Raw genomic sequence first — 12,499 nt, 5'->3', positions numbered from 1 at the left:
TCTGAAATCAGGCTACATAATGGTACAATGATAAATGCAGAAAATCGCCAATCAAAATACATTTTCTACCACAGCGACAACGTTATTCCTGGGAAGTATATTTGATTCTCAGTTCGGACATGTAACGTTTGTTTATCATAACTATTTCTAAGACGCAAACTTTCAGTTGTTCCGAACTCACTTCACTCGCGCTAGAGCACCTTACTCTGTTTATCTCAATCACCTGTTTTTCTGAGCAATCTTTCAAATTATTAGGACATGTAAACACCTTACTCTGTTTATCTCAATCACCTGTTTTTCTGAGCTATCTTTCAAATTATTAGGACATGTAAACGCCTTACTCTGCTTATCTCAATCACCTGTTTTTCTGAGCAATCTTTCAAATTATTAGCACATGTAAACACCTTAAATACACTGACGAAACGCCAATTAAGGTGTTTACATGTCCTAATAATTTGAAAGATTGCTCAGAAAACCATGTGTTTTAACCAGTGTATACTTCGATTTTGTCCTTATGCCGATTAAGATAAACAGAGTAAGGTGTTTACATGACTATTGCATAATCTGCCTACAGCCATAATCAGTTTAATATTAAATTATTCCTGCGCATGTAAACAAACTCATTGAGGCTATCTCCATTTTGAAGTAGTCCATGTTCTTCTTCATGACAGGCTGATCCCTCCTGATGACCCGGTTGGACATGACTCCAGAAGGGTCACCAGAAGGGTTCAGCCAATGAAGCCGGAAGTCCCACCAGTTAACTACATTAAAATGGTGAAAGCCCTCAATGGCGACGCCCATGCTAGTATGGCCCTTTCCCCACTGAAGAGGCCTTTATCATTCTCTATGGTCCGTTGCAGTTTTGGTTCCATTTTCTCTGTTTGCTTCGGTTTGGTAAACGGTTTCCGTAATGAAAACACCCAGGGTGGAAATGGGGCAGTGAAAGGCTTACTTGCAAGCTCTCCTCAACAGTGCAGTCCCCAATACAAATATCAATAATACAAAATATGACAAGTATTACAAAGTTGTATAGCCTACATAGTAATAAAACTGGTTGTGGTAGAATATATACAAATCAAGTGTTATTTGTCACATGCGCCGAATACAACAGGGGTAGACCTTACAGTGAAATGCTTACTTACAAGCCCTTAACCAACAATGCAGTTAAGAAAAATACCTTAAAAATTAAAGTAACAAAGAATTAAATAGCAGCAGTAACTTAAGAATAGCGAGGCTATATACAGGGGGTACTGGTACAGAGTCAATGTGGAGGCTATATACAGGGGGTACCGGTACAGAGTCAATGTGGAGGCTATATACAGGGGGTACCGGTACAGAGTCAATGTGGAGGCTATATACAGGGGGTACCGGTACAGAGTCAATGTGGAGGCTGTCATGTCTTCCCTGTAGCTCAGTTGGTAGAGCATGGTGTTTGCAACACCAGGGTTGTGGGTTTGATTCCCACGGGGGGCCAGCACAGAAAAAAAAAAAAAAAAATGTATGAAATTGTATGAAATGTATGCATTCACTACTGTTAGTCGCTCTGGATTAGAGCGTCTGCTAAATGATGTAAATGTTAAGTGATATGACATGCTAACCTATAAAATCCTTTCTCTGTAATTAATATTACCTGATTAAGCTAATCATGTAAATGTAATTAACTAGAAAGTCGGGGCACCACGGAAGAATGTTTATAGAGCCGTTATCTTCCGAATAAACTCTTAAAATACTTAGTCATATTTTACATCGATAGCAGTCAATATTAACCCTTATCTTATTTTCAGTCTCATAATGAAAGTTGTAAATTCTTGGCTATCTTCACGAACCCTGGCTAACAAGTTGAATCAGCAATACAAAATTGGGTTTAATTATTTATTTACTAAATACCTAAACTAATCACACAGAATTACAAATACACCGAATACAAATGATGTCATACATGATGGCTGGTTACACAAAGGAAAGGGGGTTGGGCTTGAATGAAAGAGCGGGAAGACTTAGGAACAAAGAAACAGCAGCTATGCTATCGTAAATACATTATCTTATGCATTCTAAATTACCGCCCATTTAGAAAAGGAAAATGCAATAAATATTTACTCTGAGCTGCGCTTCGGTAGATTGATCGTAGATGCTGGCCGGGTTGGCCAACAGATCTTCCTGTCCTCGGAAGAATGTCTCTGGTGGTAAATTGGATACGTGGTGGTATCTTTGTCTGTCTGTTAGACTGGATCCGTTGTCCGTCCTTTCCTAGCCCCCGTCTACAGCGGCCGCTGCTAACTCAACGGCTAGGAAGTATCACTTCTGTAGTGAATAAGCTCAAAGTTCATACCATTCGCCACCAAAGCTCACGCCGAGGTTGGCTTAGTTCTGTACTTGACGTGTGTCCTTCTAATGTAGAGGCTGCAGACCTCACGTACTGGAACAATGGTTATCTTTTCGTCAAAGGCTTATATAGTGGAGAGGGGGAAGGATGTGTTTCATCGTTTATAACCCCTGTCTCTTCACAGGGGTGGGCCACTGATCAAGCAGGGCACTTTCCTTATGAAAACCCAATTAAAATTACATTTAATCTCCTAACAAACAATTTCAATATCAAACATTTCAATTGCATAACAATTCCATGTTACTCTGATAACTAGAGGGTGTATACTTTCTCAGGTACAGTTTATGTCATCCTGTCATCAGTCATAATGTCTCAGATGACAACCGAACTGACATCCATACTCATTACGTTCCCAAGCATATTTCCAACTGGTTTTATTACCAAAATATGGTTCCTTTTCCCCATTTGTTTGATGTTCCCAGACTCTCTATATTTAACACAGGCTATTCAAGTCCTTCAGTAGGGTCAGAAAGAGAGGGGAAGGGAGAAAGGTATTTATGGGGGGGTCATAAACCTTACCCACAGGCCAACGTCATGACAAGGCTATATACAGGGGGTACCGGTACAGAGTCAATGTGGAGGCTATATACAGGGGGTACCGGTACAGAGACAATGTGGAGGCTATATACAGGGGGTACCGGTACAGAGTCAATGTGGAGGCTATATACAGGGGGTACCGGTACAGAGTCAATGTGGAGGCCATATACAGGGGATACTGGTACAGAGTCAATGTGGAGGCTATATACAGGGGGTACCGGTACAGAGTCAATGTGGAGGCTATATACAGGATATACCGGTACAGAGTCAATGTGGAGGCTATATACAGGGGGTACCGGTACAGAGTCAATGTGGAGGCTATATACAGGGGGTACTGGTACAGAGTCAATGTGGAGGCTATATACAGGGGGTACCGGTACAGAGTCAATGTGGAGGCTATATACAGGGGGTACCGGTACAGAGTCAATGTGGAGGCTATATACAGGGGATACTGGTACAGAGTCAATGTGGAGGCTATATACAGGGGGTACCGGTACAGAGTCAATGTGGAGGCTATATACAGGGGATACCGGTACAGAGTCAATGTGGAGGCTATATACAGGGGGTACCAGTACAGAGTCAATGTGGAGGCTATATACAGGGGATACCAGTACAGAGTCAATGTGGAGGCTATATACAGGGGGTACCGGTACAGAGTCAATGTGGAGGCTATATACAGGGGGTACCGGTACCGAGTCAATGTGGAGGCTATATACAGGGGATACCAGCCTATGTATGACTCTCAATCAGCAACAACAATCTACACCTGTTCCTGATTGAGAGCCATACACAGCCGAAACAAAGAAAACCACCAACATAGAAAAAGAAACCTAGAACGCCCACCCATGTCACACCCTGGCCTAACCAATAATAGAGAACAAAAAACCCTCTCTATGGCCAGGGCGTTACAAGTTGAAGTCGGAAGTTTACATACACCGAAGCCAAATACATTTAAACTCAGTTTTTCACAACTCCTGACATTTAATCCTAGTAAAAATGCCCTGTCTCAGGTCAGTGGCTTCTCTCTTGCTGAGCGGCCTTTCAGGTTATGTCGATATATGTCTTGTTTTACTGTGGATATAGATACTTTTGTGCGGGCTATAAAACAAGACATATATCGACATAACCTGAAAGGCTGCTCAGCAAGGAAGAAGCCACTGCTCCAAAACCGCCATAAAAAAAGCCAGACTACGGTTTGCAACTGCACATGGGGACAAAGATTGTACTTTTTGGAGAAATGTCCTCTGCTCTGATGAAACAAAAATAGAACTGATTCCTCCAGCATCTTCACAAGGTCCTTTGCTGTTATTCTGGGATTGATTTGCACTTTTCGCACCAAAGTACGTACATCTCTAGGAGACAGAACGCGTCTCCTTCCTGAGCGGTATGACGGCTGCGTGGTCCCATGGTGTTTATACTTGCGTACTATTGTTTGTACAGATGAACATGGTACCTTCAGGGTTTTGGAAATTGCTTCCAATGATGAACCAGACTTGTGAAGGCCTACAATTGTTTTTCTGAAGTCTTGGCTGATTTCTTTTGATTTTCCCAATACATCCACAGGTACACCTCTAATTGACTCAAATTATGTCAATTAGCCTATCAGAAGCTTCTAAAGCCATGACATCATTTTCTGGAATTTTCCAAGCTATTTAAAGGCACAGTCAAGTTAGTGTATGTAAACTTCTGACCCACTGGAATTGTGATACAGTGAATTATAAGTGAAATAATCTGTCTGTAAACGATTGTTGGAAAAATGACTTGTGTCATGCACAAAGTAGATGTCCTAACCGACTTGCCAAAACTATACTTTGTTAACAAGAAATTTGTGAAGTGGTTGAAAAACGAGTTTTAATGACTCCAACCTAAGTGTATGTAAACTTCCAACTTCAACTGTATGTACATGTAGGTAGAGTTATTAAAGTGACTATGCATAAATAATTACAGAGAGTATCATCAGCATAAAAGAGGGGGTGGGGCAATGCAAAAAGTCTGGGTAGCCATTTGATTAGATGTTCAGGAGTCTTATGGCTTGGGGGTAGAAGCTGTTTAGAAGCCTCTTGGACCTAGACTTGGCACTCCGGTACCGCTTGCCGTGCGGTAGCAGAGAGAACAGTTCATTACTAGGGTGGCTGGAGTCTTTGACATTTTTAGGGCCTTCCTCTGACACCGCCTAGTATATAGGTCCCGGATGTCAGGAAGGTTGGTCCCAGGGATGTACTGGGCCGTACGCACTACCCTCTGTACCAGGCAGTGATGCAACCAGTCAGGATGCTCTCGATGGTGCAGCTGTAGAACCTTTTGAGGATCTGAGGACCCATGCCAAATCTTTTCAGTCTCCTGAGGGGGAATTGGTTTTGTCGTGCCCTCTTCACGACTGTCTATGTGTGCTTGGACCATGTTAGTTGGTGATGTGGACACCAATGAACTTGAAGCTCTCAACACAATAGGATATAGAGTATAAAATTATGAAATGTGTTTTGTCAAGTAGGTTTATTCTTATTTAAAAGTAATAAACACACACGCACTCAGTTGAGCAAACTATTTAAAAAATACAATAATCATTGAATTGATAGTGGGAAATAAATATATTATTTCAATAATCCAATCATTGTTGAAAGGTAGAAATGCATGATTCGAAAAAATTACTCCTTTATGTTCCAATAGCTTGTTCTTGTGAGCGCGTCTGAAGGCTGCTCCAAAACTTCAGTCGTGAGCGGGACAGCTCTTTCGAGAAAATGCATTTTTTTTCATTTAGGTTCGTTCAAACATGTCAAACGTTGTATAACATAAATCTTTAGGGCCTTTTTCAACCAGAGCTCCAATAAGATTCAAGGGGGATGATTGCATTGTCTTTCAAAACGTTTCGAAAGGGGAGGGTAGCCAGGGGCGCCAGCGTCATAATGGTGATGGCCCTCCTCATGTGACCAATTTCAACAGCGTCTCATTCATTCAGTTTTCACAGTAGGAGACTCAAACCACTTTGTAAAGACTGGGGACATCTAGTGGAAGCAATAGGAAGTGCTCAGTGAACCATTGCTCACTGTGTGAATTACAGGCAAAGTGGTGAAGTTGAGTCCACAATTCAGAATTCCACATCCTGTTAAGATCGGTCTCGGGGTTTTGACTGCCATATGAGTTCTGTTATACTCACAGACACCATTCAAACAGTTTTAGAAACTTTAGGGTGTTTTCTATCCACAAGTATTAATTATATGCATATCCTAGCTTCTGAGTTTGAGTAGGAGGCCGTTTAAAATGGGCACGATTTTTTTTCAAAAATCGCTGTAGCGCCCCCTATCCTAGGCGACCGTCAAGAGGTTAATGCTATTGGGAGCTGTGGAAAAAAACTATATTTTCCAAAGAGGAACTACAATCCCCAAACCCCCTTGTTCAAAGCCGACCGAAAACAGAAAGCGGAAACAACAGAGAACCACAAACACACACCCTTGTCTTGGCGATCTACTCAGGGAAATAAAATACCTTTACCTTTTAAGCAATACTATTAAAGTAGACATCTAAGAAAATACCAAGTCGACAAGTACTTAGTGGCATTTGACTAAGTTGGTCACCATGGCGCTGAAAAGAATACAGAAGGTAAGATGGTTAGTTAGCGTTGTGGCTAGCGGTGCCAGGCTAGCTAGCTAACTAACGTTAGCATCAGTCATCTATCGGAAGTTATTGTTTGTTAATGTTACGCTAACTAGATAATTGGTTCATTTCAAAACTAATCCTAACCACGTAGCTAGCTATCGAGCTGGACTGCACACATACGAGGAGACTAGTTAACAATTAATTAACACGGCCCACCATCTTAATGTTTAGCATGACATGGTATCGTGGTATGGCACCACGTCTGAACTAGATTGTAATTTTCTTTGTCAGCCATTCAACCCCTCTCCAGGACACAGTTATTCATGCTAAATACACTTATTTAGGTGCAGCACCTGTTCATAATGATAACTAGCTAGTCTAATTTGACTTGAGGTTGTAGCTAAGGCAGGGCATTATGAAGTAGGCCCATCATTATTACAGTCAAATGTATCTACGAATAAAGCTATGACCAAGGACATGTTAAGAAACCCAGCTTTTTCGTGGATGTAAAATGTGTCTGACCTAGTCCTCAAAGACAACTTTCAGTTTCATGTGTAACCCTTAGCACTACTTGTCTGACTTGTTTTGGCCCCTAGGAGCTTCATGACCTGCAGAGGGACCCGCCAGCACAGTGCTCTGCTGGACCCGTGGGAGAGGACTGTAAGTTTAGGACTCTGAGGGTAATGTAGTCTATATCCGCTGAAGGGGAGAGGGACTAGGGCTGGTTGTATAGGCCCTACCTAGAGGGACTAGGGCTGGTTGTATAGGCCCTACCTAGAGGGACTAGGGCTGGTTGTATAGGCCCTACCTAGAGGGACTAGGGCTGGTTGTATAGGCCCTACCTAGAGGGACGAGGGCTGGTTGTATAGGCCCTACCCGGAGGGACGAGGGCTGGTTGTATAGGCCCTACCCGGAGGGACGAGGGCTGGTTGTATAGGCCCTACCCGGAGGGACGAGGGCTGGTTGTATAGGCCCTACCCGGAGGGACGAGGGCTGGTTGTATAGGCCCTACCCGGAGGGACGAGGGCTGGTTGTATAGGCCCTACCCGGAGGGACGAGGGCTGGTTGTATAGGCCCTACCCGGAGGGACGAGGGCTGGTTGTATAGGCCCTACCCGGAGGGACAAGGGCTGGTTGTATAGGCCCTACCCGGAGGGACGAGGGCTGGTTGTATAGGCCCTACCCGGAGGGACGAGGGCTGGTTGTATAGGCCCTACCCGGAGGGACGAGGGCTGGTTGTATAGGCCCTACCCGGAGGGACGAGGGCTGGTTGTATAGGCCCTACCTAGAGGGACTAGGGCTGGTTGTATAGGCCCTACCTAGAGGGACTAGGGCTGGTTGTATAGGCCCTACCTGGAGGGACGAGGGCTGGTTGTATAGGCCCTACCCGGAGGGACGAGGGCTGGTTGTATAGGCCCTACCCGGAGGGACGAGGGCTGGTTGTATAGGCCCTACCCGGAGGGACGAGGGCTGGTTGTATAGGCCCTACCCGGAGGGACGAGGGCTGGTTGTATAGGCCCTACCCGGAGGGACGAGGGCTGGTTGTATAGGCCCTACCCGGAGGGACGAGGGCTGGTTGTATAGGCCCTACCCGGAGGGACGAGGGCTGGTTGTATAGGCCCTACCCGGAGGGACGAGGGCTGGTTGTATAGGCCCTACCCGGAGGGACGAGGGCTGGTTGTATAGGCCCTACCCGGAGGGACGAGGGCTGGTTGTATAGGCCCTACCCGGAGGGACGAGGGCTGGTTGTATAGGCCCTACCCGGAGGGACGAGGGCTGGTTGTATAGGCCCTACCCGGAGGGACGAGGGCTGGTTGTATAGGCCCTACCCGGAGGGACGAGGGCTGGTTGTATAGGCCCTACCCGGAGGGACGAGGGCTGGTTGTATAGGCCCTACCCGGAGGGACGAGGGCTGGTTGTATAGGCCCTACCCGGAGGGACGAGGGCTGGTTGTATAGGCCCTACCCGGAGGGACTAGGGCTGGTTGTATAGGCCCTACCCGGAGGGACTAGGGCTGGTTGTATAGGCCTTACCTGGTGAAGTGATGCTCTATAGGCCTAATACATGTTCTCTTTCTATATTCCAGTGTTCCATTGGCAAGCAACAATAATGGGGCCAGTGAGTATGACTTCAAAAGGATGTGTGTGGTTTAATGATTGCAACATGGGTCATCTGAACAATAAGTATGAATGGGTATTGAAATAATTTTATTGTACATTTTTATAATTTATAACAATGTATATCTGTTCCTGTTATTCCTAGGGTGATAGTCCATACCAAAGTGGGGTCTTCTTTCTCACAATCCACTTCCCCACCGACTATCCCTTCAAGCCACCAAAGGTAAGAATTGATTTGTTATGGAAGTCATTACATCGTTAAACTGTTGCTAAAGAACGGTCCTTCGTGGATAAACTGAACATAAACACATGTCCATCTTTCTACAGGTAGCGTTCACAACGAAGATTTATCATCCGAACATCAACAGTAACGGCAGCATTTGCTTGGACATCTTGCGATCCCAGTGGTCTCCAGCATTGACTGTATCAAAAGGTGAGAGAACTGGGTTGGTACTTTACTACACATGCTGCCACAATGTAGCTGGCTAACTGGGTTTGGTACTTTACTACACGTGCTGCCACAATGTAGCTGGCTAACTGGGTTTGGTACTTTACTACACATGCTGCCACAATGTAGCTGGCTAACTGGGTTGGTACTTTACTACACATGCTGCCACAGTGTAGCTGGCTAACTGGGTTGGTACTTTACTACACATTCTGCCACAATGTAGCTGGCTAACTGGTAGAAATGACACACCTGGTTCCATTACATTTACATTTAAGTCATTTTAGCAGATGCTCTTATCCAGAGCAACTTACAGTAGTGAATGCATACATTTCACACATATATTTGTTTTTGTTTTTTTGTGCTGGCCCCCTGTGGGAATCGAACCCACAACCCTGGTGTTGCAAACACCATGCTCTACAAACTGAGCTACAGGGAAGGCTGTAGCTCAGCCCTAGTCCCTTCCATGTTAAAACATTGTTCTATCCATTTCCTTCCAACACTTGTAGAATGTTCTATTACAACCCTCCTATAACTTTAACCTGATCATTAAATCACAATATTACAACCCTCCTATAACTTTAACCTGATCGTTAAAATCACAATATTACAACCCTCCTATAACTTTAACCTGATCGTTAAAATCACAATATTACAACCCTCCTATAACGTTAACCTGGTAGTTAAATCTGAATGAACAATCTCACTGAATGTGAAATGTCGATGACCATTTAAGATGAACTTCATCTGTTGCTTCATCTGTTTCCCAGTTCTGTTGTCCATATGTTCGTTGCTCTGTGACCCGAACCCAGACGACCCCCTAGTTCCAGACATAGCACAGATCTACAAACTAGACAAAGAGAAGTGAGTATATTGTTACTGTGTGAAGGGCCTATTTCTCCAATGAGCTATTGGAACCAAATGCTTTGAATATCAAATTCAAATCAAATGTATTTATATAGCCCTTCTTACATCAGCTGATATCTCAAAGTGCTCTACAGAAACCCAGCCTAAAACCCCAAACAGCAAGTAATGCAGGTGTAGAAGCACAGTGGCTAGGAAAAACTCCCTAGAAAGGCAGGAACCTAGTAAGACACCTAGAGAGGAACCAGGCTATGAGGGGTGGCCAGTCCTCTTCTGGCTGTGCCGGGTGGAGATTACAACAGAACATGGCCAAAATGTTCATAAATGACCAGCATGGTCAAATAATAATAATAATAATAATAATAATAATAATAATAATAATCACAGTAGTTGTCGAGGGTGCAACTCGTCAGCACCTTTTCATAGCCGATCATTCAGAGTATCTCTACCGCTCCTGCTGTCTCTAGAGAGTTGAAAACAGCAGGTCTGGGACAGGTAGCACGTCCGGTGGACAGGTCAGGGTTCCACAGCCGCAGGCAGAACAGTTAAAACTGGAGCAGCAGCACGGCCAGGTGGACTGGGGACAGCAAGGAGTCATCATGCCAGGTAGTCCTGAGGCATGGTCCTAGGGCTCAGGTCCTCCGAGAGAGAGAGAAAAAGAGAGAATTAGAGAGAGCATACTTAAATTCACACAGGACACCTGATAAGACAGGAGAAATACTCCAGATATAACAGACTGACCCTAGCCCCCCGACACATAAACTACTGCAGCATACATACTGGAGGCTGAGACAGGAGGGGTCAGGAGACACTGTGGCCCCATCCGATGATACCCCCGGACAGGGCAAAACAAGCAGGATATAACCCCACCCACTTTGCCAAAGCATAGCCCTCACACCACTAGAGGGATAACTTCAACCACCAACTTACCATCCTGAGACAAGGCCAAGTATAGCCCACAAAGAGGACTTATTTAGATGGTTGCAGTATATTTGAACATTCTATAGCAAATCAACAGAGATGACACTTAAACTTTGTTTCATGTTATTTCTGTCTTTGTTATTGTGAGATAACCGTATTTATTTTGTTTCCAGATACAACAGACTAGCAAGAGATTGGACCCAGAAGTATGCAATGTAAAGGCCCTCCTGAAGATTTTTTTTTAAAGTCACAAAACACTGTACATTCTGGTAATAGAAAGTAAACTTAGGTGATATGGAACACATTGTACTGTCAACATTTATCATGTGAACCCATGAACTATAGATGATTTTGTGTTTACAGGGGGTATACACTGCACATATGTACATTAAGGGTGATATAGGGTGACAGATATGGGGAACAACAACTGTACATTGTTGTTATCCCTACTTCCTGGTTTTGGGAACATTTGTTTCTCGTCTCATGAATGGAAGAGGAAGTCATTAGAATACTGTAGCCCACGGTTACATTCAGAATACTGTAGCCTGCTGTTCCAGTCATCAGAATACTGTAGCCTGCTGTTCCAGTCATCGGAATACTGTGGCCTGCTGTTCCAGTCATCGGAATACTGTGGCCTGCTGTTCCAGTCATCGGAATACTGTGGCCTGCTGTTCCAGTCATCAGAATACTGTGGCCTGCTGTTCCAGTCATCAGAATACTGTGGCCTGCTGTTCCAGTCATCAGAATACTGTAGCCTGCTGTTCCAGTACAACATACTCATGGCTCTGTTGACTGTCACCCATAAAGAGGGAAATTGAGGAATTGTATCAAACTTCTGGAACTACTTTAGTTGTTTTAGCATTAAGTCAGTAGTTGTATCATTAAAACATTGAAATACATACTCTGCAAATAACAGTGATTTAGGGTCTTCAATTATGGCTATGGCTAATGCTGTTTAGCACTTTTGTATAATTAAAGAATGGTACACTTTTTATTAATGTTCATGTGTTCTAATTCACTGCAGTTGAAAGCATGGAAAATTGTCCTGAGGTAAGCATGAGTTAGTTTTATTATGGGTTAAATATTCCACTGGTTTAAAGGCTCAACATGTTCAGTGGAGTGAATGATGCTCACAGTGAGTTGAGTTGTAAATGCTGACTGCTTAAAGACACTCCCAGGGAAACGAGTGCAGGCCGCTGGATGGAGATTCAGATGGTTACTCTTCTGATCCAACAAAGTGTGATGGGGACATGCCCCTGTTATTTGGTATGGCCAAGGGGCATCAGGCTGTCTTACAGAAAGTGTAATGGGGGCATGCCTGCCCCTGTTATTTGGTATGGCCAAGGGGCATCAGGCTGTCTTACAGAAAGTGTGATGGGGTCATGCCTGCCCCTGTTATTTGGTATGGCCAAGGGGCATCAGGCTGTCTTACAGAAAGTGTAATGGGGACATGCCCCTGTTATTTGGTATGGCCAAGGGGCATCAGGCTGTCTTACAGAAAGTGTAATGGGGGCATGCCTGCCCCTGTTATTTGGTATGGCCAAGGGGCTTCGGGCTGTCTTACAGAAAGTGTAATGGGGACATGCCTGCCCCTGTTATTTGGTATGGCCAAGGGGCATCAGGCTGTCTTACACCAATA

The 12,499-nt window shown here is 44.3% G+C and overlaps 1 protein-coding gene across 1 annotated transcript; it reads left to right on the top strand.

The window, feature by feature from the left end:
* Nucleotides 1-6,311: 6,311 nt before the first annotated feature.
* Nucleotides 6,312-11,852, top strand: ube2d1b (ubiquitin-conjugating enzyme E2D 1b). The gene is made up of 7 exons (XM_014186507.3): nucleotides 6,312-6,517; nucleotides 7,111-7,174; nucleotides 8,600-8,631; nucleotides 8,776-8,853; nucleotides 8,958-9,063; nucleotides 9,846-9,939; nucleotides 11,034-11,852. The coding sequence occupies exons 1-7, from the start codon at nucleotides 6,494-6,496 to the stop codon at nucleotides 11,077-11,079; spliced, it is 444 nt and encodes a 147-aa protein (XP_014041982.1). The 5' UTR covers nucleotides 6,312-6,493; the 3' UTR covers nucleotides 11,080-11,852.
* The last annotated feature ends 647 nt before the right edge of the window (nucleotides 11,853-12,499 follow it).

Source organism: Salmo salar, chromosome 18, assembly GCF_965601325.2.
Source record: "Salmo salar chromosome 18, fSalSal1, whole genome shotgun sequence".
Classification (NCBI taxonomy): domain Eukaryota; kingdom Metazoa; phylum Chordata; class Actinopteri; order Salmoniformes; family Salmonidae; genus Salmo; species Salmo salar.
The sequence above is the reverse complement of the archived record's forward strand: the minus strand, read 5'-3'. Positions and strand labels throughout refer to the sequence as shown.